This window comes from Oryctolagus cuniculus, chromosome 13 (assembly GCF_964237555.1).
Source record: "Oryctolagus cuniculus chromosome 13, mOryCun1.1, whole genome shotgun sequence".
NCBI classification, from domain to species: Eukaryota; Metazoa; Chordata; class Mammalia; order Lagomorpha; family Leporidae; genus Oryctolagus; species Oryctolagus cuniculus.
The window spans coordinates 67,748,514-67,776,459 of record NC_091444.1 but is presented as its reverse complement, the minus strand read 5'-3'; the positions used below and the strand labels follow the sequence as shown (position 1 = coordinate 67,776,459).

Sequence of the window (27,946 nt, the reverse complement as noted above, 5' to 3'; positions counted from 1 at the left end):
TGCACCCCATACCCAAGTACCTGGGTTGAATCCCTGCAACTCTGTGCTTCCCACCCAACATCCTGTTAATGTGTCTGCTAGGCTAGGCAGGATGGCCCAAGTACGTGGGTCCCTGTCAACCTCATGCAACACCCCGTCAGAGGTTCCAGCTCCAGGGTTCCTCCTGGCCAAACCCGAGCTGTTGTGATCATTTGGATATAGAAACAGAGGATGGAAGACCTCTTTCTCTGTCTCGGTCACTTTGCTTTTCAAGTAAATAAATATATCTTTTTAAAATACAAAGGTTCATTTTAAATTATTGAAAATAAGGTTTAAGGACATGTAAATTACAAGAGACCCATTATAACTGAAAGACAAAATGCTCACTTTGCCTCCAGTTCCTGGGGCAGTGTCTGAATACCTTGTTATTTCCTGGGTGAAAGAAGGGAAAAAGTGTGCTTTGTGCTAGTGAGGTGACTCTTGCAGGGGCACCAGACAGCTCCAGGAAGGGCACTGGTGGTCAGAAGAACTGGAGCTTGATTACAAGGTTGGAACTTTGAGACTTTCCCTCAGTCTCAGGGCAGGGAAGAGGGTGGAGGTTGCGTTAAAGACCAACACTCAAGGATTTCACCAATCCTGCCTATGTTATGACACTTATAACAAAATCTCTGAACAGTAGGGTCAGAGAGTTTCCAGGTTGGGCGACACCCACCACACTGCATACCGTGCCTATGCAGCTCTCCCATTTGGTGATTCCCAAGCTGTTCTTTTAAAATAAACTGGTGTTAATAAGTACAATGATTTCCTAAGTTCTGTGCACCCCCTGGTTTATACTTGGATGATCGGAAGTCCAAGTGGGAGCCTGAGAGTTGTCACTGGCATTAAAGTGGGGACAACTTCAAGGGACGGGACTTCAACCTGTGACTTTACACCTGCTCTGTGGTGTGTCAGACTTGAGCTAAATCTTAGGACACCCAGTTATATGGAGAAATGATTGCCAGTGTGGAAAAACCTATACATTCGGTGTCAAAGAATGTGAGCAAAGCAGCACAGACTGCACTCACGACAGGAGCAAAAATTATTAGAAAAATGGCAGAGGAGGGTACTTTAAGAAGTTTATGGAAAATGGAAAGAAAAGTTTTTTTGTGCATTTTGAATTCTTTACACAGAATTTTCACAAAATGAATTTTCCATGAACATTCTGAAGAACTCTCATAGTAGAGCATAATTAATATCATAAGAGAAAAGTAACAAAGGTAGACAGCAACAAAAAGGATAAAGCGGAACATTTAGAATGAATAGAAAGGAAACCCAGTAAAAAGATACAATAGTTACGAATTTTTGTGCATCAAGCTACAAAGATACATACAAATGTGTGTGTCTGAGTATGTACAGCAAATCTGATGAAATATGAAAAGCTAAAATATCCACAAACATCAAAGAAGGCTTTACCATACTCTTAAACAATTACAGAGCAAGTAGCAAAAGATTCAAGGGAGGAGGAAAGAAAAGGCATAGAGAGGATTCAGTCTATGAAAAGACAACTTATTCAAGTCATTTGAGAAGGATGGAACACCAAACAAACAAGTATCAATCAAACAATTCTATTACTTCTCAAAATTTTCCCTGTTTTTTTTCTAAAATAATAAAACTGCATCCCAATAAGCAAAAAGAAAATGAAAACAGGCACAAAAACTTGCCCCATATCACACCTAGGTTAATTTATGAGAAAAATTGCATCAGTTTAACAGAATAGGAACTTTCTATGGGGCCAGCCTAACTCTGACATCAAACCAAACAAAAGCTACAAAGAAGAAATCAAAGGAACAATTTCATTTTTCTAAGATTCCTAAATAAAATATGAGCAAATTGAATCTAGCTATGAATTGAAAGAAAACTCTTTTGTGACAAGCCACATCTAACTCAAGAAGAATGAAATGGTTTCACACTAGAAAAAGCCACTAATACAACCAGGTAAGATAACAAATTCAAAGAGAAACCCAGCATGACTGTCTTAATATAGGTTGAAAGGCATTTGATAAAATTTAACAGCCATGGTTGAGTAAAGAAACACACTTTTTGGCCAGCTAGAATTAGATGTAAAGTCTCCAGTTTCATAAAGCCTTGTTTTTGGTTTCATTTTGTTTTGTTTTTAAGATTTATTTATTTATTTGAATGGCAGAGTAACAGAGAGGGAGGGAGAGAGAGACAGAGAGGGATAGAGAGGGAGATGCAGGGAAAAAGCGAGATCTTCCATCCATTGTTCACTAGCTAAATGTTCACCAAGCCAGGAGCCAGGAACATCATCTGGGTCTCCCACGTTCGGATGGTGTGTGGGGATCTTCTACTGCATCAAAAGCAGAGTAGCAAGAACTCAAATTGGCCCTGGGATTTGGAGTGCATGTGTTGCTAGCTGTGGCTTAACCCACCGCCCCACAGTGTTGGTCCCTTATGAAGACTTGTTACAGAAACCTATAGCAATTATATGTGAAATGACTCATTAACACATTCCTATAAAAGCCAGGAGCAAGAAAAAAAGCAAGGGATCATTTTCAACATTACACTGCAATCCTAGCTAAAGGAAATGTCAAAGTAAACATGTAAATAATGAAAATATTTCAAAGGAATCTAGGAAGTTATCATCATTTTCTACAGTATGATCATCTTCCTCTAAAAGAAGCCAAGGACTCTACAGCTTAATTAGAACAAGATAAACTCTTAGAATAAGAAAGTTCCTTAAGGCAACACACACATCATCACATACATATGAAAAAAAAGTACATGGAGGCAAATTTGAGAATTGAGAAGCAGATTGATGTTGTTCATAGACATTTATTTTATGATAAAGTGTAAGGATGTCATTTCAAGCAAGTGCAGAAAAGATAACACTAATCATGCAAATGTTTCTTAGAAAATAAATAAAATTAGAGCTTCTATCTCACACCACATGCAAACAATAAGTTTTGGAATTTCAAAAGGATTAAGATGCTTAAATATTAAGCAAATAAAAAGAAGCAATTCAAATAAGATTTTCTATTGCCAACAACTACATAAAAGTACATGCAGTTTTGCCACAATCAATAAAATGCCAATAATAATAATCCCTATCATTCATTGAGTATTGTTCATGGATGCTCATCTTGGAAAGTTACAGTCTTACAACCAAGCTGTGTAATATATATTGTCCCCACTGCAGAGAAGAGAAAGGCCAGCACTGAGAAGTAAAATAACCAGCTGGTTGTGGTGTGGCTTAGATTTGAAACAGGCTACACTGGATCCCAAACCATTTTACGACCCTGCTGTATTTTTTCATTCATCCAAGGGATAGGTTTTTTTTTTTTTAATTTTATTTAGTAAATATAAATTTCCAAAGTACAGTTTATGGATTACAATGGCTTTTCCCCCCCATAACCTCCCTCCCACCTGCACCCCTCCCATCCCTCGCTCCCTCTCACATCCCATTCACATCAAGATTTATTTTCTTTTTTTTCTTTTTTTTTTTTTTTGACAGGCAGAGTGGACAGTGAGAGAGAGAGAGACAGAGAGAAAGGTCTTCCTTTAGCCATTGGTTCACCCTCCAATGGCCGCCGCGGCCGGCACACTGCAGCGGGCACACCTCGCTGATTCGATGGCAGGAGCCAGGTGCTTCTCCTGGTCTCCCATGGGGTGCAGGGCCCAAAGACTTGGACCATCCTCCACTGCACTCCATGGCCACAGCAGAGAGCTGGCCTGGAAGAGGGGCAACCGGTACAGAATCCGGCGCCCCGACTGGGACTAGAACCCGGTGTGCCAGCGCCACAAGGCGGAGGATTAGCATAGTAAGCTGCGGCGCCGGCCAAGATTTATTTTCAGTTATCTTTATATACAGAAGATCGATTTAGTATATATTAAGTAAAGATTTCATCAGTTTGCATCCACACAGAACATAAAGTGTAAATTACTGTTTCAATACTAGTTATAGCATTAATTCTCATGCACAATATATTAAGGACAGAGATCCTACATGAGGAGTAAGTACACAGTGACTCCTGTTGTTGACTTAACAATTTGATGCTCTTGTTTATGGCGTCAGAAATCTCCCTTAGCTCTAGTCATGATTTGCCAAGGCTATGGAAGCCTTTTGAATTCGCCAACTCAGATCTTATTTAGACAAGGTCATAGTCAAAGTGGAAGTTCTCTCCTCCCTTCAGAGAAAGGTACCTCCTTCTTTGATGGCCTGTTCTTTCTACTGGGATCTCACTTGCATAGATCTTTCATTTAGTTTTTTTTTTTTTTTTTGCCAGAGTGTCTTGGATTTCCATTAAAGGGATACAAATTAGGAAGGAAGATTTCAAACTATCCCTCTTTGCAGATAATATAATTCTTTATTTAGGGGATCCAAAGAACTCTACTAAGAGACTATTGGAACTCATAGAAGATTTTGGCAAAGTAGCAGGATATAAAATCAATGCACAAAAATCAACAGCCTTTGTATACACAGGCAATGCCACAGCTGAGAAAGAACTTCTAAGATCAATCCCATTCACAATAGCCACAAAAACAATCAAATACCTTGGAATAAACTTATCCAAGGACGTTAAAGATCTCTACGATGAGAATTACAAAAATCTTAGAGAAAGAAATAGAAGAGGATACCAAAAAATGGAAAAATCTTCCATGCTCATGGATTGGAAGAATCAACATCATCAAAATGTCCATTCTCCCAAAAGCAATTTATAGATTCAATGCAATACCAATCAAGATACCTGTCGCTCCCCCATTCGCGGAGGAACGACACTAGACCCTGTGCTGTTCTTTTTTCTGCTTGGCCCTTCCCGGGTTTGCTGTCGTTCGTTCCCTCACTCGTGGAAGAATGACGCCGTCCCAGGTTAGCTGCCAGCCCCCCACCTCCGCAGAGGAGCGGCACACCACCGGCCGGCTCTCTCGGGGGCTGCTCAGATGTTCCTCAGGTGTTCCTGGTGCATGTTGTCTCTCTCCTCCTTTATAGTCCTCTTCCACCAATTCCAACTCTGCTGCCCACATGCCGAGCACGCTGCTCTACTCCAATCAGGAGCAGGATCAGCTCCTGCAGCTTATCAAACTGATGAGGCAGCTGCGTAGAGGTTGTTTGGTCTCTCTCTCTCAGCGCCATATTGTGGGAGAGCAGATGCATAGAATAAGTCTTAAATCCAGTAACTTAGTCTAGTCTCAGTTGCTCCCCACAAATACCAAAGACATTCTTCTCAGATCTGGAAAAAATGATGCTGAAATTCATATGGAAGCACAGGAGATCTCAAATAGCTAAAGCAATCTTGTACCACAAAAACAAATCCGGAGGCATTCAGAATCAGCCCTAAAGGCACTCGGATCTGGCTGAAAAGCCCATGAGAGTATTTCAGGCATGGAAAGCCAAGACACTCTGGCAAAAAGATCTCTGTGAGTGAGATCCCAGTGGAAAGAACAGGTCTTCAAAGAGGGAGGTGCCTTTCTCTGAAGGGAGGAGAGAACCTCCACTTTGACTATGACCTTGTCTAAACAAGATAAGAGTCGGAGAACTCAAGGGGCTTCCATAGCCTTGGAAACTCATGACTGGTGCATAGGGAGATTATTGATGCCATAAACAGGAGTGTCAATTTGTAAAGTCAACAACAGGAGTCACTGTGCACTTACTCCTCATGTAGGATCTCTGTCCTTAACGTGCTGTACACTGAGGCTTAATGCTATAACGAGTACTCAAACAGTATATTTCACTTTGTGTTTCTATGGAGGTGCAAACGATTGAAATCTTTACTTAATGTACACTAAACTGATCTTCTGTAAAAAAAAAAAAAAAGAAATTATCAATTCCCAACTTGACTCTCACTGGGATTAAACATGACAATAGGTCTGATCTGATTTCATCATCATTTAAAAAAAATCATCTATTATTTTTCACTTTATGTTTCTGTGTGGGAACAAACTGTTGAAATCCTTACTTAAGGTATACTAAGCTGATCTTCTGTATATTAAGATAATCGAAAATGAATCTTGATGTGAATGGAAGGGGAGAGGGAGTGGGAAAGGGGAGGGTTGTGGGTGGGAGGGACGGTATGGGGGGGAAAGCCATTGTAACCCATGAGTCGTACTTTGGAAATTTATATTCATTAAATAAAAGATAAAAAAAAATCCGGAGGCATCACAATACCAGATTTCAGGACATACTACAGGACAGTTGTTATCAAAACAGCATGGTACTGGCACAGAAACAGATGGATAGACCAATGGAACAGAACAGAAACACCAGAAATCAATCCAAAATCTACAGCCAACTCATATTTGATCAAGGATCCAAAACCAACCCCTGGAGTAAGGACAGTCTATTCAATAAATGGTGCTGGGAAAATTGGATTTCCACGTGCAGAATCATGAAGCAAGACCCAAAAGTCACAAAATCACCTAGAACACTATGCTTGAAGGCTTGAGTATGAAATTTGGAAATTAAAGTATTGCTTTGAAAAGCAAGCAGACAGAATTGAAGAGCTGGAGGACAACCTGATAAGACTAAGTTCAGAATTTATGAACTAAGGTCTGAAGCATATATTCCTCTCAACAATAATGATAAGTCAAATCTAAGTCATGACCTAGTATTCAAAGAATTGCAAGAATGTGTGAATTTTTAAAATAAAAATCATATACTCTCCTGAAATTGGGAGACCAGAAGTTTCTGGCTCATGGCTCCTGACTGGCCCAGTTCTGGGTGTTGCAGCCATTTGGGGAGTGAACCAGGGCATGAAAGATATCTATCTCTGTCACACACATCACTTTTCAGTTAAAATTTAAACACCTAAGAATACTTGTGTTAATTACAGAGTTCAACCAATAGTACTAGAACAAAAAAATACTAAAAGGGATAAAGTATTACATTGTACATCAACAGTCAGGACAAGGGCTGATCAAGTCATTGTTTCTCATAGTGTCCCTTTCACTTCAACAGGTTTCCTTTTCGTGCTCGGTTCGTTGTCACCGATCAGGGAGAACATATGATATTTGTCCCTTTGGGACTGGCTTAATTCACTCAGCATTATGTTTTCCAGATTCCTCCATCTTGTTGCAAATGACTGGATTTCATTGTTTTTGACTGCTGTATAGTATTCTATAGAGTACGTGTCCCATAAATTCTTTATCCAGTCTACTGTTGATGGGCATTTGGGTTGATTCCAAATCTTAGCTATTGTGAATTGAGCTGCAATAAACATTAAGGTGCAGACAGCTTTTTTGTTTGCCAACTTAATCTCCTTTGGGTAAATTCCCAGGAGTGGGATGGCTGGGTTGTATGGTAGGGTTATATTCAGGTTTCTGAGGAATCTCCAGACTGACTTCCATAGTGGCATTACCAGTTTGCATTCCCACCAACAGTGGGTTAGTGTCCCTTGTTCCACTTCTTGGTGTTGAGATTCTTCTTCTTGGAACTCATAATTCCTTTCATTTGGAGCAATCTCTACCTCAATTTTTTGGAAGGATGGATCTGCAGTTTATTTTGTGGTTCTTTTGTACTTTCTTGTCCAGAAAGATGACTCTGGATATTATTATGCTGTTCTTTCACCTTATTAAAATCATCTTTGAAAGTCATCAATTCCATTTTTATTGTGGTGTCAATTCAAGTTGTCATCTCGCTTCTGCTTCTTTACAATATTTCTCTTCCATTCTTAACTGTTCCTCATAAAATCTTTCCTTCTTCTTAATAGTAACTCGCTGGTTTTCAGGGTTTCCACTTTTTCCTTGTGGAATGAATCCATCATCATTACTGACACCAGCAGGAGCATCACATTTACAGAAGTTTCCTGATACTTTCATTTCATTAGCTTTGAGATTTTTTCTTTCTTCTTCAAGCTCAGAATCTGAAGATGATTCTACATCTTTATCTTCTGTTCTTAAGGTAGATACCACAGTTACATGATCTTGGTGAAATTCCTAAACATAATTTTTGTTTGCTCTTTTTGAGAACTTTGAATGATAAAAGTATCATTTTCACTTTCTAGATGTGGTGAAGTTGATGGTCCTTTCATGATAAATAAATTGAAGTCTTCCACATCTGGTGCAACACTGCCCTCCACTATGCAGTATATAATGAGAATGTAATCAAATCAAACTATGCAGTATATAATGAGAATGCAATCAAATGATCAGAATGATCAGCAAGCCCACGTTTGTTGCAAAGCTTTCTATATTGAAGATCAGAATACTTCTCTGAAGAGAGTACAGAGCTACCTTGACAAGATGTATCAACCCCTTCCTGATGGAGACTGGCTGTGTTGCTTGGTTTATCCTGTCCAGCAAGCATGTGGGCTGTTCTAACCATCTTAATCACTGCATGAACTCTTTCTTTGTTTTCAATTAAAAACTCTACCATTGTCTGTCTTCTTGGGTAGCAAGTAAAGGTGGTGTTAGGCCATCCTTATTTCTTCTGTTGATATCGGCATTGTGTTGAATCAGCTTTTGTGCTATTTCTGTGTTCTCATTATATACTGCATAGTGGAGGGCAGTGTTGCCATTGTTATCCATGTGGTTTGGATTAGGCATATTAGCAGGGAGCTGTATTGGAAGTTGGGCAACGGAGGTGACGTGTGGGTTGATGTGGGACTCACCCTCGGATGCATGGTAGGCACTGCCAAGAGAGAGGAAGGGCAGGTACAGGCAGGCTGCCTCTAGTTTTCCACACTGGCTGAGAGGGCTCACTTGCTCTCACTCTTCTCCTGGGCAACACTTTTCATGTCCATGCCACACTGATGACATTCCAACAAGGTCTCATATCCACCCTTGAGGAAGCAGACCCATGGGCCAGCAGCACAGGCCGGAGAGCAGAGAGAAGAACATGACTTTCATGGGGCTCTGACCGCGCATCTTCTGCCCTGGGCAGTTGCCCTGGTGGAGCACGACCACGGCTGCCACGCCACTTCCCGCCAGACCTGTTTAGGCAGCACATAGCGCGATGCCACACTGCACCCACTGCAGCAGTACACCGTTGAGGGTTGGTTGAGCCAGCTGTGCATGCTCCACGCGGTGAAGGCCACCTGGGCTCAGCTCTGGGCCCTGCTGTGATGTCCTCTCTCCCGAGGTTTTCCCTGTGTCTGGGCCGAGGCCTGACCGCAGCTGGGCTGATGGCTTCTCTGTCCCTGTGCCTGCAGCAAACCCCCTGGGCATCCTTGTGGCCAATGTGCTGTCGCCTGCTCTGGTCAGGAAGGGAGAGGACATCCCTTTGATGGTGAGGCACTCGTGGGGTGCCCCTGTGTGGTGTGCATGTATGTGTCTGTGCATTGTGTGGTGTGCACATGTGTCTCAGTGATATGTGATATGTTGTCTACACATGTGTGGTGTGTGTCTCTGTGTGCATGTTTGGGTACCCCTGTGTGTCCATACCTGTCTGGAGACACTACATGGGTGCTTGTGGGGCCTGCTTCTCTTGGGGTTGTGCAGGTGGCCATTGGGTGGCTGAGCTGAGCCCAGGGAGGCTCTGCCTGGAATCCCCTGGGGAAGGGGAGGGTGGAGCAGGGCAGGCTGGGGTTTGGGGGAGATGGGAAGGGGCAGGAAGATGTGGGGCACCCAGAGCAGGGTGAGCCCGTGCCTAGCTGTATCCTCCAGGCCACCTGGTGACTCTACACCCTCCCCCAGCTCGGTGTTTACATGGTCCCTGCTGGCCTTGCCTGCCTGCCGGCCACTGCCTGCCTCTGGGAGGACTGTGCCCCACTCCCTGCCCTCTGCCAGGGCTGTCAGCCCCACCTCAGGGACATTCCTGGATGGACTGAAGCTGGTAGGTGCAGGGGATTCCAGGTGGGGTGGGCGGGGGCGGGTCAAAAGGGCCCCAGCTGAAGGCCCTGCCCTGTAGCCGCCTGGAACAGGGCCTACATCGTCCTGGCTGTGCGCTATGGGGGCGGCATGGGTATCTTCTCCAGCTTCCTGGCCCTCCTGGAGCAGATCCTCTGTGTGCACGGCTACTCCAGCGTGAGCGTGGGGCAATCCTGGAGAGCCCCTTGGCAGAGGCAGATGCCTTGCCCCTTGGCATGGATGCTGGGTGCGGGGTTCACAGGCCGCCCCCTTCCATGCTGCTCTGAGCCCCAGTGTCCTGCCTGGGCCTCATGGCCCCCGCCCCCCTCCCAGGAGTTTTCTGGCCTCTGTGGGGCTCTCTTCATCCTGTCTGGGACCCTGGGGGCCCTGGTCCTCAGCCTGTACGTGAATTGGACCAAGCATTTCACCGAGGCCGTCAAGGTGGGCTTCTGCCTGACCTCCATGGCCTGCATGGCCTTCGTGCTGGCGAGAGCCCCTCTAGCCCTGCAGAGCCCCTGTGTGGGCAGCTGAGCCAGTGCTGCTCCAGGGTGGGAGTGCGTCAGACCACAGCCTCTGTGCCCCGCCCCCTCTTCCCAGGTGTCCCGGCTGCAGGGACAGTGCCTGGCACTGGCCACCGTCTGTTTCCTGTTTGGGCTCTTTGGCCTTGCAGTGGAGCCAGTGGCCACGGAGCTGACGGTTGAGTGCCCCTACCCTGTGGGCAAGGGTTCTGCCACAGACCTGGCCTTCATACTGGGGTGAGTGTCTCTGTGCCCCAGCCACTCCCTACACTCCCTGGGCCGAATGCCCCAGGCCCCTGGCAAGGGCTGTGTGCAGGCCTGAACTAGCAGGCAGAGAGGATGCAGCCCCCTCCCCAGGGGCGTCACTGTGATCTTCCACACCCCGCACTGCCGCATGCAGGCCGAGTCCGACATGTCCGCCTCCACCCAGGACATGTCAGAAGCACAGGACCAGGTGCCAGCTCCAGAACCATCCCCTGAGGCCCCAGCACTGTTGGTCCTGGAGTCGGGGGCACAGGATACTCGGATGGCAGCTCAGGATGGGCAGCGGAAGAGGCAGGCGGGGGTCAACGTGGCTGTGCCGGCCATGGCTCAGAGCCAGTCACAGCACACCCGGGTCTGGCCAGACCAGACCCAGGGTGGCTGGTGCAGGTGCTGGCTTGGGGGGAAAGCTGTTGGGGGTTGAGTTCAGGGCAGAGTCCAGCCTGATCAGTGTGCAGAGGCCCTTGCTGGAAGGATCCCATGCAAGTGACCAGAGCCTCAGGCTGGAGCCCCGAGGGTAGGCATTATGGTCAGCTTGGGGTCCATACTAGTTGAACTTGCTGGCAGGGCTCCTCCTCCGGAGGCCAAGCTCAGCACCTCGTAGCCCAGCTTGCCGGCCACATGCACAGCATGTTGTCCACCGCGGGGCGGGAGTAAATCCCAGACACTGAAGCCGGCCTGGTTCATTTGTGCAGCACTGTCGACCCCCACCGCCACGCCCCTGTGCACAGACAGCTCAGGCCCTGTGCCTGAGCCCAGCCGCAGTCCATCCCTGTGGATGAGCCAGCCAGCAGGGTCTAGAGTCTAGCCCTGTGGGCCCTGGGGCGGCAGGGTACCAGGAAGTGGGTGCGCTGGGTGCCAAGCTGTGGGCGAGGCTCTGAGGGTGGCAACCCTGTGCCCCTGGCCACTCAATGGCCTCCAGCCCCAACCAAATCCCTTCCAGCCAGTGCCTCCCCTCAGGCGCCTGCCCAGGGCTGCTCTGAGATCATCTTGTCGGCCTGGGATATCAGTAGGTGCTTGATGCTTCAGGGAGGAGGGGTGCCCAGTAGGGTGCTCTGGGCAGACCTGTGGATGCTCTCCTTGCACCCCCATCCTCCGCAGGGCAGGCCTGTGGCCCTGGGACATTGTGGCACCTGGTGGCACCCTGGAGGTTCCCAAGGGGCATCTGACTGGGTCAGAGGCACCTGGCACACAGCACCCTCCACAAAAGGGGCCAAAGACACAGCCATCATCAGAGGGACACTGACCCCCTGGTCAGTTTTCTGAGGGGTCAGGGTGACCCCTGGAGGCCTGAAGCTGGAGTGAAGGGGACACAGGCCAGGGTCCAGCACCGAGGGCCTCTGTCTGGGGCAGGGCGAAGGCTGCTGCCCCCTGGGAGCCCAGCACTCAGTTCTTGTTGATGCTGCCTGCCCAGGAGACACCTCAGGGCTGCATTCCAGCTCCAGGACAGGACCAGGGCTCAGCAGCAGTCCCAAAGGTACTGCTCGTCCCTCCTGGGGGTGACTGCTCTCTGGGTCCCCAGCTGGCTAGCCCAGGGTGTGGGCAGGGAGCTGGCGTCCCAGCCCATGGCTTCTCCAGAGTTGAAAACAGGGACTTCAAGAACAACACACACCCAGGGCTGCTGAGGAGGGGCCGTGCCCCCAGCACCCGCCCCTCAGCTTCTCCCCAGACAGGTCCAGGAACATGGTGAGGTGGATGGGCCCCGGCCTCCCGGAGCGTGGCGTCCAGCTTGTCCTTGGTCTCGGGTTTTCCTGCTGCAGAATGGGGCAGGGTCTCATGTCTACCACTGGTTAGGCAGTGGGGTTGCTGGGGAAGGGGCCTCACACCTGCCCTGGCCTTGTTGGGTGTTTGCCGTTTCCATGGGCAGAGGGTTCTCCAGGGAGACCCCCACTGTGCCCAGGTGTGGGTCAGGGGCGCACCCCAGGCCCTGAGGCAGAGAGCGAGGAGGACAGAGCCTAAGAGCGGCTGCTTGGAACAGCAACAGTGGGGTAGCCTCCCCCCCTCCCGGCTCAGCTGAGGAGGGGCCTGGCTGTGCCGCACTCTGGGACCCACCAAAGAGGTGGAGGCGTCCTTAAGGTTCTCCTTGTCAGTGATGCTGTCTTGGTTCTGATCTGTGAGCATGAAGGCCTGGGTCACTGTGCAGCACCCCCAGGCTCACATGGGGTCTTCCAGGCCCAAGAGGGGAGCTCACCTCACACTCCTGGATCTGGGTCTGCCCTCCCTTCTTCCAAGTCTCACTGCTGGCCTGAGACAAGAGTCCGGGAGACTTCACTGTCGTGGCCTATGGTGCTGGAGGAGCCCCAAGCCTGCGTCCTGGGGAGGGGTGGCTGGAGCTGGGGCTGGGGAACAGGGATGGCTATGGCAGCCTCCAGGGCCCTGGAGCAAACAGACTCCATGGGTGGCCAGTCCTAGGCACCAGGACTTCCTGAGGGCCCAGCCCGTGCCTCATGCTGCCCTGGTTGCTACGCTGACACCCACACACTCATGCAAGACACATTCAAATTGCACATGTGTGCACATCCACAGTTCATATGCCTCTGCAGGTCACCATGCTGTGCTCCGCCCATCACAGTCAGTCCCTCCAGCCCAGGCCCCACCTTTTTTTTTTTTTTTAAAGATTAATTTATTTGAAAGGCACACACAGAGTCTTCCATCTGCTGGTTCACACCCCAAATGGCCTCAAAGGCCAGAGCTAGGCCAATCTAAAGCCAGGAGCTTCTGGGTCTCCCACATGGGAACAGGGGCCCAAGGACTTGGGCCATCTTCTACTGCTTTCCCAGGCCACAGCAGAGAGCTGGATCAGAAGTGGAGCAGCCAGGACATGAACCAGCATTGTAGGTGCCAGCTCTGTAGGCGGTGGCTTTACCCACTACACCACAGTTCCTGCCCGGTCCCCCAGGCTGCCACTCCTTACAAGGACAGGATTGAGGCCACCCCAGAGAGTGCATAACCGGACAGTGAGCATGGACAGCCCGGTCCTGCCCCTTTGCCCAGGCAAGGCCACGTGAGTCTCCCCCAGGGCCTGGGAGGGGTGCATGCTCACCCGGGATGGATAGGAGCCCTTGCCAGAGCTGTGCAGAGTGGCAGCAGCAGAAGGGTCACCATGCATCCACAGAACTGGTTCTGGAGCTCAGGCCACCATCCTCCCCGCCTTGGGGCCAGGGCTTGCACCTGGCCTGGGGCCACCCATCCTGGCCTAGAGACTGGCAACTTCTTGCCTAGCTCACTGGGGTCAGATTTCTGGGGTGGAAGAGACCTGGAGATGATCAGGCTGACTGGAAGGCCTGAACTGGGACATCTGGCTGTTGGTGCCAGACGTGGGATGCCTCGGCCCAGGAAACAGGACCCAGGGTGGCCACAGCCTGGAGGGAGTGGGGATGGGGGTGCAGGGAGGGGACCCAGGGCAGCACAGCCTGGAGAGAATGGGGATGGGGGTGCAGGGAGGGGACCCAGGGCAGCACAGCCTGGAGGGAGTGGGGATGGGGTGCAGGGAGGGGACCCAGGGCAGCACAGCCTGGAGGGAGTGGGGATGGGGTGCAGGGAGGGGACCCAGGGGCAGCATACCTGGAGGGAGCAGGGATGGTGGAGCAGGGTGGTGTAGGACCCAGGGCAGCCATAGCCTGGTAGGAGCGGGGATGGGGGTGTGGGGAGCAGGACCTAAGCCAGCCACAGCCTGGGCTACAGGGAGCAGGAGGTGTGGCTGTGATACCTGGGCAGGGCTCCCCGAACCACACCTGCCCAAGCTGGCATGGGTCAGGTGACTCCCCACGTGCTGTAGCCCACAAGCCCCAGGCCCAGTGTGGGCTCCTCAGGCCCCTGTCTGAGGGGTCAGCCAGTGACCAGGTGTGGGTGTGGCTGCTGGGATGCAGAGGGTAAGTCAGCTGCCATGAGGCTGGGGCAGGCTGAGGCAGCCTTTGCTGACTGTGTCTGCCGGCCCTGGCCAATACACATCCATCCCACTCTGGGTGTGTGCGTGCTGGGAAGGGGTGCAGGGTGGCAGTCCGGCCTGCTGCTTGTCCTGGGCTCCCTCACAGGGACCAGGACCCCAACTGGCAGGCACTGAGTGTATTGTAGGTGGACATACAGGATAAAACTGATTAGGTTTGTGAGCTGGAAGACCAGCCCCCGTGTGATCTCAGGCCCCTACCTGACCACACCTGTATGCCCACCTGCCAATCAGGGTAATTAACTACTACCCTTCGGCAGAGGATTAAAGCGCTGAAACACAATGGGCCCGGCCCTTTTTTGCCGCTATAGCTCTTTGTTGCCCCCCAACCCCACTTTGGGATGCGTGGCCTTTGGGACGTCCATGCCACTGCCCGTGATAAGCTGTTAATAGCTGCACAAAACGCTTGCTGCACCTGGCTGTTGGCCTGCTTTCTGCCTGGTAGGGATTCCAACTTCCAGACTTTCCCTCACTCTCCTGTGCATTTCTCACTGAATTAAAAAGCTTAAAAACTCACCATGCTGCCTGGTCTATTTGTGCCAATATTCAGGTTTCTTATCTGAATACGAGGCAAGAGTCCACATAGCTTTTTAATTTCGAATTAGTAGTCAGCAAACCGTAACAAGGGCAGCCCTGGATGGGGCCGGAGCTGGCCGCAGGCGCGCCACCCAGAACACGAGCACCAGCATGGCTTGTGGTCATCACGTGTGAGAGGGGCTGGCGACACTCCCCCCCCCCCCCCCGCCGCCCCGTGAGCCCGAGAGGGTGGGAGCTCCAGGGAGCCCAAAGCCGCAGCCATTCCCACAGGTGCAGCGGGCTCTCGCAGGCGAGGGCCAGGCAGCCCTGGCATCCTAAGCCCCCTGACCTCGGGTCCTGTGCCCTCCCGGCCCCCCCCCCACACACTAATTTCTGACTCTGGAAACCTCGGATGGTGAGGGGCCGGGTTTATTCTAAGGCGCAGGCAAGTGGACACAGCTTCCATCACCTGAGCCGTCTGTGGGGGTGGAGGGTAGGCCTATGTCCACAGAGTGGGGTCAGGCTGAGGGCTTGGGGTCAGGCTCGGGTTGGGGGACGCGGCTGGCCGCTCGCGGACGTTGGGGCACCCAAGGCGTCTGCGGCTGCGTCGTATTCCCCAGGTCCCGTGGACAGGCCGGGAACGGTCACGGAGTAGGCTTCCCCGGGGAGACCTTAGTCCCCTTCCCGGCCAGGCGCACACACGGCGGGTGAGCCTCCCGTCCGGACCCCGGGACCCTCCCAGCAGACCGTGGGCCCTCTTTGCCGCTCGTGCCGTGACTCGCACTCCGCCGGTACGCGCACAGATGCAGCCCAAGCACACACCCCGGCGCCCGCACCCGGGCCGCACCGTCGCGCTCAGGACGGGGCTGCCGCGCATGCGTAATCGAAGCCCAAGTCCGTTCCTTCTACGTGTACACCGCACCCCTGACGTCATCCCTGGGGTGGCTGCCTCGGCCCCTTCTGCTACTGCAGCGCATGCGCCCCTCCGCCCGCAGAATTGGCCCATAGCCTTCCGCGTGGCTTCCATCGAGGGGTTTTGCTTCTGGTTCGAGGTCACGGACAAGATGGTGCCGCCAGTGTATGTCTCCCCGTTCATCAAGGTGAAAGGAGCTTTGCAGCCGCCGCCTGCGGGCTGCGACCCCCGGATTCCGTGATCTGCCCCTGCCCGGCCCCTGCCTCAGGACCCTGGGACATCCCCCCCATCCCATGCCCTCCGCGCCCCCTGGACTCCTGGCACTCTTCGCGCCCCCGACCCCGTGCCCTCCGCGCCCCCGCCCTGCGCCCCCGGGACCCCCTCGCGCGCCCCGTGGCTTCCCACCCCAGCCCTTCACCCCCTGTGGCCTCCTGTGGCCCCCGGCCCCGCGGTGCGAGTCCTCCCGACGCCCTCTCCCGCAGCTCGGCCGCTACTCCGCGCTGTTTCTTGGCGTGGCGCACGAGTCAGGCGACACAGTGAGTGACCAGCGTGCGGGGCGGGAGGGTGGGCGCGGACCCCTGGCGCCCCCTCTGCGGCTTCACCGGAGCCCTCGCCGTCCCGCTCCAGGTTACCTGAAGCCCTGCGCGGAGGAGGAGAGGCGGCTGGCGGCGGCGGGAAAGCAGAAGCAGGATGAGCTGAAGCGTATCTCGAGGGAGCGGGCGGAAGGTACCTCGCCGCGCGGTCCCGGGGTGGGGGCGCAGGGCGGCTGGCCCGCAGCTGGGGGTGGGAGGGCACCCTAACTGCGGCCTTTTTGCCGCAGCCGAGGACGACAGCATCCTCAAGTGAGTGTGTCCCAGAACCGAGCTTCGTTGCGGGAATAAAGCGGCCAGTGCGGTGCGAGTCTGTTTCCCTCCTTCCTGCGCGGCCTGGGATGGGCGGGGAGCGGACTCCTGTCTCCCGCATGGCACCATCCGGGAACCCTCCTGCGCGCGGAGACAGCAGCTCGGTTTCTCTGACTTTATTCTGGATCTGCTGGGTCTACGACCACGAGAGGCGGCCTCCGTGGGCCGGCCTCCTGGGTGCACTCAGACAGGTGCAGGCCCTTCGGACTCTCCCGCGGCAGCGTCCACTTCACAGCACTCACACCTGGCTTAGATTTGTGAAAACACAAAAACCTTGGAACAATTCAACGCTGCTTCCTCTGGCGGCCTAACCTGACACCAAACTGCCAGAGACGGAGCTGGGGGCTCTGCAGGTCCCAAGTCAGGTCCTGGGATGCAGCTCACAGGATGCATCAGGTGGAAGACTTGGGAGCCGGCCCCCGTTGCAGATCTCTGTGCCGCCTGCAAGAGAAGGGGGGGCCGTGAGTGGGAGCCACACAGGCCACTTCCCTGCTGCTCTGAGTGACCTCTGCGGTCCCTGCAGGAGAGAGGGTGGAGCATGGTGGGGCCAGCCGGGGCCGATGAGCCAATTAGCTGGGGCTGGGCCTGCCTTAGTCTTGGCCCTGTTGTCCAGGGGAGTCACCCCCCTTCGCCAGGGCTTCCACCCCCTCAGATTTGCGGCTTGGGTTCTGGGAGGCGCAGGACTTTTTCTCAGTGTTGGTGAAAACTGATGGCAGGGAGTAGCGCAAGTGCTGGGTCTGGCTGTGTCCACTCCCTGGGGCTGCCATCCTCCCCGAGCCCCTGCAAGGACTGGCAATGCCAGTGAAGGCCTCTCTGCCCTGCGGGGCCGGCCTTCCACACGTCTGCTGGTGGGGCTCACACACTGGAGGCCCCTTGGACGGAGCCCCACATCTACCCAGGGCCTTCACTTTGGCCTCGTACTCATCCGCCAGCGCCTTCCACTCTTTCCTGTTGTTCTGCAGTCAAACATGGGCAGGATCTCCTCTTGGAACAGTGAGAACTCCTGGAAGGGGTGGAGCCATCACCAGGCCGCCCACAGGGGCTTCCCAGCCCAAACCCTTGCAGGCTTGCCCGGCCTGGCCCACCGCCGGGCGTCCCTCGGCAGACAGAGCTGTCGGTGAGGGAGAGGCAATGAGCAGGACATCAGGTCCCCAGCAAAGCCCCAAAGGGGATGTTGGGGGGTTGTGTGTGAGGGAGCTCCTGCGGACATGGTTACTGCAGGCGGGGCTGGGGCAGGACGCCCAGCGTCCCCTGAAAGGAGATGGCATGTGGCAGATGAGCCCATCCCAAATGCCTCTTTCTCACCCACATGACGATCTCCTTCCACGTGGTCTCCAGTGACAGGTACCCCACCCAGCTCTTCTTGTCCTGGTTGTTCTTGGTCTCGTCCACGACCTGGAACATCCTCCTCTTCCTGAGCCCATAGCCGGGGCGGCGGGGAGAGGGGCGGAGAGGAGGGGGAGCTGAGGCTGGAGTCACCCCGGGGGTCCCGCCTGCTTCCCAGAGCCTCCAAAGCCGGGGTATCACAACCCGACCACTAGCGTGATCCCTCCCTCAGCATGGCCCCGCCCTCCCCGGCGTGGCCCCGCCCTTCCATGGAGGGGAGCGCGCTTGAAGTAGAGCGCCAGGTCAGTGGCGATGATGGCGATGTCCATGAGGTGGATCAAGTGCTGGTGCTGCTGCAGGTTCAGGTTCTAGTAGATGTTGAGGCTCTGCGGGAGATCACATGTCAGCCACGCGCAGCCGGCGCCCCCACTGTCCCCTTGACCCATCCTGGTGCTTGGGTGGGCCCCGATCTGGCCTCCGGGGTTCTGTCCCCACACACGCTGCAGGAACCCGGGTTGGGCCTGCACCCTGCGTGGTCGCCTCACCCACAGCGGCCGCCGGGTGCCCTCTGCCTCCTCTGGGTCCTGGGACCTGGATGACCGCCCTGCCAGGGGCAGGGCCGAGGAGGTCCCAGCTTTACAGGACACCTGCTGGCCACTCTGCGCCGATGGTCTCAGGCCACTGCCTCCTCAGAGGGGCACAGCTGGCCTCCGGCCTCATCCTCACACGGAGCCCTGGGGTCTCCCTTGGCTCAGGGTCACGCAGACTCTGATGGCTGGAAGTGAGGACACAGACCTCCTCGGACAGAAGGAACTTCCTGAACTCCAGGTAGTACTGTTCCAGGATCGAAGAGCCCTGGAGCTTGGCCAAGGGGTTCTGGGACCTGCCATGTGTGCCATGGAAAACGAGCGTGGAGGAGCGGCCGGAGCTGCCGACTCCAGCCCACCCTGGGTGCTGCATGGCCATTGGCAGCAAGTCAGGTCCACCTCAGGGTGTGGTGACTCCCAGCCCACCCGGCCAGGGGCCTACTTCATCTGGTGCAGGTTGTTGGTGCCGCGGTGGTTGATGTCATGGCACAGGCCGGCTGTCTCCATAGTGAAATCCTCCAGGTCAGTGTAGTAGCTCTTCAGCTTGCCCATCTGAGGGGTGGGGGCAGCACATGGGGACGTGAGGAGGGGGAGCTGGGCCCCTGCCCATCCACCACGGTGCGGGTAGGAATGAACTGGACAGAGGCGCCCGCCTCCACCCCACCATGAGAGGCCCATGTGGGACTGGGGCCCCTGTCTGCCCATGGATGCCCCTGTGCTGCACCTGTCCCCACCCCCACGGCAGGTCTGGGTCTGATTCGGGCCCCCCATCTGCCTGCCTGCATACCCACCATGAGCAGCATGGACATGGTCTGGGTCACGTTGAAGCTGTGACGCCAGTTGTGGTAGGTGATCCAGCATTAGGCTTTGCTGACGGAGAACAGGAGCCACACCAGGACCTGGGGGAGCACACAGGCTCTGGGCCCAGCCCCACCCCTGTCACCAGCCCTCGGGGAGTGGTTTGTGGAGGGGTGCAGGAGGCCTGGGCAGGGCAGAAGCCAAGAGCAGCCCCACTGGGACAGGACATCGTCCTGGGCAAGGCTGGGAGACAGATGTGGGCAGCAGGGGCCTCAGCTGTGTCCACTGAGACAGTTAGGGTCAGAAAACAGACTTTTTTTTTTTTATTCTAACTTATACGTGTGTAATGTTTCCTCTTTGTGTTTAGTAAAATTTCCTTCACCGTGCAGTGTCCTGTCTCTGAGCTGTGGGAAGCAGGCACAGTGGTGGGAGCAGGTCAAGGGAAGAGAACCTGGGTTGGGGAGGGGAGGTTGCAGAGCAAGGAAGACCACCTGCCAGGGCCTAGGGCTCTACTGCCACCTGGAGGCCGCCTCACAGTGACCTCCTGATGGGCCCCTCAGGGAAAAATTCCACTCCTGCTACCCCATCTTCCCTCCTCTACCCACTTGGTGTTCACTCCAGACAGACTGGCTGTGTTTGCCCCAAAACCTTCTCATGGAACCTGGAGCCTCCAGCCATGTCCCCTTCACCTCCTAGGGGCTCTGAGGCCCTGACCACACCCCTCTCACCTCCTGGGGCTCTGAGACACCCCCCCAACCATGCCCCTCCCACCTCCTGGGGGCTCTGAGGCCCTGACCACGCCCCTCCCACCTCTGGGGGTTGGGACCCTGACCCCTCCCCTTCTACCTCTAGAGGTTGAGACCCTGACCATGCTGCTCCCACCTCCTGGGGCTCTGAAATACCCCCTCACTAACCTCCTGGGGGTTCTGAGGCCTGGACCATACCCTTCCCACCTCTGAGGGTCTGGACCCTGACCCCTCCTTCTACCTCCTGGAGGTTGGGACACCGACCACACCCCTCCCACCTCCTGGAGGATCTGGAACTTGCGGACCACACCCAGCTCGTAGTACATTTGGATGCCACATTTGACCAGCTCCAGCTCGGTGCACTCCAGGTCGGAGAAGTGGAACTCATAGATGTTGAACTTGCTGGGTCCTGGCAGCTCTTCCTTCTGTGAGGAGGATCATGGGCTGAGGGTCAGGCCTCCAGCCACTCAACTTGTCATGTGTCTCCTCCCTGAGCCTGCTGTCCAGCCCGGACACTGTGGCTGCCTCTAGAGATACCTGCCCTGCTGGCCACTCCAGTCTACAGCCCAGCACACGCGTCCTCTGCTGGCTCGGCAGGTCCCCTCCTCCCTCCCACCTGTGTCCTCACCAAAACATCAGGGAAGTTGGCACAAAGCTAAGCACAGAACGGTGCACAGGTACACATGGACTCAGGCACACGTGTGAACAAGTACACATGGGCAAGGCAAACATGGCTCAGGCACACATGTAAACAAGTACACATGGGCAAAGCACACACAGCTCAGGCACACATGTGCACATGCAGGCACACAGGTGCAGACTCACTCCCCAGACACGTGCAAATGATCACAGGGTAGCAGCTCCCTGTCCGAGCCCCAGGGGTGGCTCTGGAAAATCACACGGCAGACACAGTGGTGGTGATATTGCATGGGTGACACACGTGTGTATGCGACACATGCAAACAAAGATGCACTGGGTGTCATGGGTCCTGGCCACTCCCATAGTGAGGACAGCAAGACGGACAGAGATGACAACACGGATGGTTCTGGGAGAGCACATATTACTTCCACTGTAGCTGGACAACTGCTCATACACTGGCCAGACTCAAAGCCCGAGTTATGTAGACATGGCAGGCCAAGGAGGGTGGACACTGTGTACAGCCAGCAGGCGGCAGTGGGCAGCACAGGACTCTTCCCCCCCCCACCACCACCAGGAGGCCAGTTCGCAGCCCAGGGACGGGAAGGGGGAGCTCACCAGGATGAGGCCCTTTTCCTCCTCCTCACAGTCTGTGGGCTCCTTCCCCAGATGGTCTCTGGTAGGCAGGGAGGGAGCAGCATACAGCATACATGTGTAAGGCCAAAGGACTGTGCCCCCACCCTCAGGGTGACACAGAGGGGCCACATCCCCTGAACCCTCCTGTGGTGACACAGAGGAGCCATGTCCTCTGCGCCCTCCTGTGGTGACATAGAGGAGCCATGTCCTCTGCGCCCTCCTGTGGTGACATAGAGGAGCCATGTCCCCTGCACCCTCCTGTGGTGACACGGAGGAGACCACGACCCTGCACCCTCCTGTGGTGACATAGAGGAGCCACGTCCCCTGCACCCTCCTGTGGTAACACGGAGGAGTCCACCTCCCCTGCGCCCTCCTGTGGTGACACGGAGGAGACCATGTCCCCTGCACACCCATGGTGACACGGAGGAGCCTGACATGTCCCCTGTGCCCTCGTGAGTGTGTGGATGGTTCATCTGAGAGCTGTGGGAAGCAGCGACTTGGGAAGGCCCAGGTAGCCTTGCGTGCAGACATGAGAGAGAAATGGGTACTGCAGCTCGCTTCCCACACGACCCTGGCTTTCTGGCACTGTCCTCAGAAACCCCACAGGGAGCACGTGGGCCTGGAGGAACACGAGGCTCTGGGAAGGACCCCGGGCAGGGGAGGGGCCCCTGGACACAGGCACAGTACCAGGATCACCTGGATCTCGTCCTTGTCACATTGCACGTGGTAGAGGACCATGTCCTGGGCGATGTCCTTGTGGTTCTCCAGTTTGTTCATCTTGTCATACGTGTCCGTGTTCAGCACCAACCAGCCCAGAAACTGCATCAGGGACTGAGGGACAAGTACGCCCTGTGTGCCACGCCTGGGCTCCCAGGGGCAGCAAGTGCTGGGACAGGTCCCCAGGGTGCCCAGGAGGCATGGCCCAGTCCCGAGGTCTGAGGCAGGGAGCTGTCCACAGTCGGGCAGGTGTTTACCTCCATGATAACCTCATCCTGCTGGTCAAAGGGCTTCCCATCCTTCCTGTTGTAAAATGTAGCCACCCCCACGATCTCCTCTTTCTTGTTGATGATGGGCATGGACAGCACGTTCTTGATGACCCAGCCAGAGTCGTCCAGGGGCCCGTCCTGTGGAGTGGCGTCCAGAGCTGAGGCAGCTTGGGTCCCGCCCTGCCAGCACAGCCCTCATGCCAAGGTCGGGCTGTCGGTCCAGCCTGGGCACCCTTCCTGGCATGTGAGTGCCGTGTGAATGCTTTCCCTCATGGTTTTCTCACTGGAGGACTGGGGGCATTTCCCACCAGGCTGGCTTCCTGGGGTGCAGGCCTCAGCCATGCAGGGGCCATGCTGTGTTCTGTTGCAATGGTTGCTCACTCGGGGTCTCGTATTTCCACTCTGTTCTGGGGCGTTAATGGGCCGGTTCCCGCAGGAGGCCCTCAGAAGCCTTCTGCCCCAGGAGAGACACCCCGTCCCCCCCAGGTAGGTGTTCCCAGCAGAGGGCGCGTGGAGCAGACGCCAACCTGTGCAGAGGCCCTGCCTGGCCCAGCTGAGATCAGCCAAGACCAGGTGAGCCCAGTCAGCCAAGGTCTGCCAGGAGCAGCCGAGGCCCGGCTGACCCAGCGCAGAGCTCATCCTGGCTGTTGCCAGCCACTGAGGCCGGGGCTGCTGCTTAAGCGGCAGGCAGGGCTGTGTTCTTCCGTAAGTGGAGTACAGTCTCTGTCAGTGAACAGTCTGGTACCTGGAACTTGAACATTTTGTCCGTGAAGGTATTCATGATGTTACAGATCTGGAAGACAGCAAGCAGCCTCAGTGGCAGAACGGGCAGCATGGCTCTGACAAGGGGTGAGCTCCTGGCGAGGCAGAGCTGAGGGCTGGCTTTGGGTCAGGGCTGGGGCCTGGCAGACACAGGATGGCCCTAGGCAGAGCCGAGGGCTGGTTGAGGCCCAGGGCAGGGACTTGGGGGCCCCAGATGGCACAGGACTCACAAAGCCACTTTCTGCCATGTAGGTTGGAAGGCCACTGGCCAGGGCCCAGTGATCAGCTGGGGGTGTGATGGGGAGAGAACAGAGAGTCAGGGGGATGGACACTTGGGTGGGCAGGCGTGTGCATCAACCTGGGTGAGCAGGTGTGCATATCCATGGGTCTCCTCCCTCTCTGAGCTCAGGTGCAGGGGAAGGCAGGAGAGGGTGGTGGGTGGTGGGAGCTGATGAGGACTGGAGGGAGGGAGAGGAGGCAGGGGTGGGAGGTTTGTGGGGGTCCCTGTGCTAACCTGTTCCCTCTTCCCACTCTGTCCCTCTAATGAGGGGGCCACCTGGCTCCAAGCCTGCCTCCAGGGACTCAGGCTGGTGGCCAGCACTGCTGTCCTGTCCTGACCTGTGCCTGTACTGGCACCTGGACCCTAGTGCCTATCTGGGGCCCGGCCATGCAGCTTCTGGGTGGGGACAGCAACACTCTCCCCTCCAGGCTCTCTCAACTGACCCCTCCCCTGCTCCTGGAGCCTCCAGTTGGTGGGGATGGGCTGGCTGAGCCCAGATGAGGACCCAAGGGCCTCAGGCTGAAGTTGCTGCTGATGGAGCCCCATGGACAGGCCAGCTGACCCCTCTGGACACCCACTCTGCATGTGCACAGTGCCTGGGGCTGGTCACACTTCCTCAGCTCCCCAGGACCCTCCTCACTGTCTCCAGCCCTGCTGCACTGTGCCCATGGCAGCTGGAACCACAGGCTGGGCCACATGGCAAGCTTCCTGTGAGAGCTGACACTTACAGGATGACCTTGATGTCCTCCTTGCCATGGAGGATGTAGTTGATGACCTTGTAGAAGACAATTTCCTGAGAAGTAAAACATATCAGGTGTGGGGGCTCCTAGCCTAGCTCCTCCGTGGGATCTCTCCCTGAGAGGTGAGCAGACACCAGGGCCCTGCCCCAGACACACACACACACACACACACACACAAGCACATGGTCGCATGCTGCACTCTGCCACACTCATGCACACTTGCATACCTGGTCACATACACTATGCACATGGTTACTCACCACACACAAGCATGCACACACATGACACACTTGCAGTCACATACAACCACACACAGGCAATCCACATGTGCACACACAGCCAACCATACACACACAACCATACAGCATCAAACACATTTGCAGGTGACACACACAAGGGCCCACACACCCATCAAACATGGACAATCATTCACAACTAGACATTCGCAGGAGACACACACAGAGTCACACCCATCAGGCACACTCACACACATGCAACCACACCCACACAGTCACATAGTGTACACAGCGATAGACACCTCTGGTATGCACACGTTTTATGCCCGCATGTGTACACAGGTGGAATGTCACTTGTCCTCAGGACCCTGCACACAGATTGAGAGCTGTCTTCTCTGTCTGCCCCTCAGCACTCCATACATGTGCATGCTCACATGTGCAGCCTGGGTACATGTGCGAAAATGTTCCCGTGGTTTAGGGAAGCAGGGGCTCAGCCCGTGGGATAGATGCCAGCCTTGGCCAGCTGAGGCCACCCACACCTCTGGAGCACACCAGGGTGCAAGGACAGTAGCTGATAGACACTCAGGGCTGTCCTGGTGCCCCGGTCCCCTTCCCCAGGTCCTCCCACCCTGGGGCTGAGGAGCCACATGTCACGGGGCCTGGCCATTTCCTGCTCGACTCACCTGGCTGTCAGGTGTGCATGGGCCTGAATAGGGCTGGGCCTCCCCCATCAGCACAGCCCAGACATCAAATAATTCCTGAGCAGAAGAGAGGAGAGCAAGGTGAGCTGTCCACCTGGAAGCCAGGCCAGGCTGGGTGGGGGCCTCACCTTTTCCTTGGTCATGTCCAGGAGGCCCACAGAATAGTGGTCACAGTTGAGATAAGCCCGCACCGTGTAGAAGGCACTGTGTGGAACTGCCTCTCGATGTCTTTCAGCTTCTCAAACACCTTGTTGGCCGACCACAGCAGCAGAGGCATCACCCCTCCCCCACCTGACACAGCAGCACCTGCAGCAGAGGCACCACCCCTCTCCCACCTGACAGCACCTGCCATCTGACCCCTCCCACATTCACTGCCCACAGCAGGAGACTCTACCATTCAGCCTCATGGTGGCCCCCTCTGGGAAGCCAGGCAGGCAGATCCTAGGAACCCATCCACCCGGGACATGGCACCTGCTCTATTTCCCCACCTGGAGATCTTCTACTCTCTTTCTCTCTGCTTCCTTCTCCCTGTCTCCAAAGATGGCAGCAGCATGCCCAGCCCTGGTTTAACGTGGCTGTCCAGGGATGGCAGTGCCCGTGACATTGTGGAGCATCAGGTCCTACAGGATCCTAGCGCAGCGCTTCTCCAGCCCAGCCCCTCCTCTCTCACCCTCACTCAACATTTGCATGTCTGGGACTTGCTGCATGGGCACCCGTTGTTCCATGCCCTCCTCTCCTGCCATCCGGGTCTCCCTCCCTGACTGGGACCTCGTCCCACTTTGCTGTGACCACAAGCAATGTGAAAAGGCACATCTGTCGGCTGTGATTCAGGAATGAGCCCTGCTGTCAAACATGTGCTCCAGGGCAGTGTACAGGAGACCAAGTGTTTCCACGTGCTGGCTGGGGGTCCCAGATTCCGTCCCATTCTCCGCACCCAGTTTCAGTTCACCAGCCAGCAGCCGGCGGGAGCTCCAGGTGTTGGCATCCTCACTCAAGCCACTGCAAGCTCCTGCCATCTTAACGGGTAGGTGAGAAGGGCATCTCCTGTGGTTCTGATTGGCCCACTCTGGCTTCCCGGTGGGTCTGGGCCCCTTGCTCACCTGGGTTCCCCTCCTCCAACTCATCCACTCAGAGTCCTCTTTGGTTCTCCTTTCTCTTTTTTAAAAAGATTTTATTTATTTATTTGAGAGATAAGAGTTACTGAGAGATAAGAGCTACAGATAGAGAGAGGTAGAGACAGAAAGAGAGGACTTCCATCCACTAGTTCACTCCCCAGATGACCACAATGGCTGGAGCCAAGCTGATCTGAAACCAGGAGCCAGGAACTTCTTCCAGGTCTCCCACCCAGGTGCAGGGGCCCAAGGACTTGGGCCATCTTCTGCTGCTTCCCCAGGCCATAGCAGAGAGCTGGATCAGAAGTGGAGCAGCTGGGATTCAAACCAGTGTTCATATGGGACGCCAGTGAACAAACGGAGGCTTAGCCCACTACGCACAGTGCCAGCCCTTGTTTGGTTCTCCTTGTTACTTGGCAGGATCCGGCTCTCCACACAAACTCCAGAAGCTCACTGTCAGTTGTGTGCATTGTCGACGGGCAGTCCCAGGGTGTGGCTGCTCTGGGCTTGGGTTAAGGCTGCTTGTACCTTACAAATATTTAAAACCTCACTGTGATCCAAGGGTCCACTGTCTCCACTGAGAGTTGAACCTTTTGACTCTAATTCAAGAATTTTCTCTCTTTTTCACATCATGAAAGTCTCCGATGGTTTCCTCTAAGGGCTTTGCTGCTTCCCTTTTTCAGCCTGATCGTGCACTCAAGCTGAGTAACATGGGGAGCAGAGACAGAGTGGTGCAAGCAGGGTGCAGGGTCCATCACGCCCAAGCCGCCTCTGCCAGCCCGTAGAGCCTCCTGTGTGTGGGAGCTTGGGAGACTCTGTGCTTCCTTCCAGGGAGCTGTCTGTCCTTGGGTAATTCTGATGGGGTTATTTTTATGCAACAAAGAATAAGCACAGAACTCTGCCTCCATGTTGACTCACATCATCTCAAAACCACGTGGAATTTTCTCATGTTAAGAGTTCCCTTTTATTCTTAAGGTGACAGGAGGTTTTTTCTAAATTTTTATTTTGTTGTTGGATTTTGTTAAATAATGTTTGCATCTATTAGTTTGACTGATCTATTGGCATATTGAATTACATTGTAGTCATAAATATTAAAATAAATGGCCAGCGAATGACTCTTGTCTTACAGTTTGTGTGTGTGCTTGGCCATTAAGCTTGCTCTGAATCCCTGCTCACAAGTGAGATAATATATCTCGGGTCCCTTGCTTACTTTCAGTCCTTTGTGGGATGAAGTTGATTTTTTTTTTTTGAGTGGTGATTATCCAGTCTGAGACTATCTGTCTTTCCCAAAAGGTCCCACATTTACATGGGGTTGTGGGGAGGTTGTCCTGGCCTCGCCACTTCCCTCCTGGAGTCGTGGCTGGTTTTACTCACCAGGTGCGACATCCTTCAGTCTGACCTCTGTCTTTGGGCTTGCATGAGTCCTCAGGCTGTGCACAGTACTCTTCTTCCAGGCAGACTTCATTTGCAAACAGCAGCAAGTCTGTGCCTGGGCCAGCGCCTTGGAACACTTGGTGCAGCCAGCCCATGTCCATGAAGCCACAGTTCAGAGAGAGGTAGACGCCTTTCTTGGAGTCCAAGATAA

At 54.3% G+C, this 27,946-nt stretch overlaps 1 protein-coding gene and 1 pseudogene across 1 annotated transcript; one reads left to right on the top strand and one right to left on the bottom strand.

The window, feature by feature from the left end:
- The first annotated feature begins 969 nt into the window (after positions 1 to 969).
- Positions 970 to 10,962, top strand: LOC138844898 (solute carrier family 49 member A3-like). Its single transcript, XM_070054987.1, is given in 8 exon segments — positions 970 to 1,081; positions 9,123 to 9,199; positions 9,607 to 9,687; positions 9,689 to 9,749; positions 9,821 to 9,936; positions 10,093 to 10,245; positions 10,357 to 10,514; positions 10,635 to 10,962. Coding segments are annotated over 8 exon segments (1,086 nt in total).
- Positions 10,963 to 17,405: 6,443 nt separating this feature from the next.
- Positions 17,406 to 25,526, bottom strand: LOC138844897 (rod cGMP-specific 3',5'-cyclic phosphodiesterase subunit beta-like; annotated as a pseudogene).
- Positions 25,527 to 27,946: the final 2,420 nt, after the last annotated feature.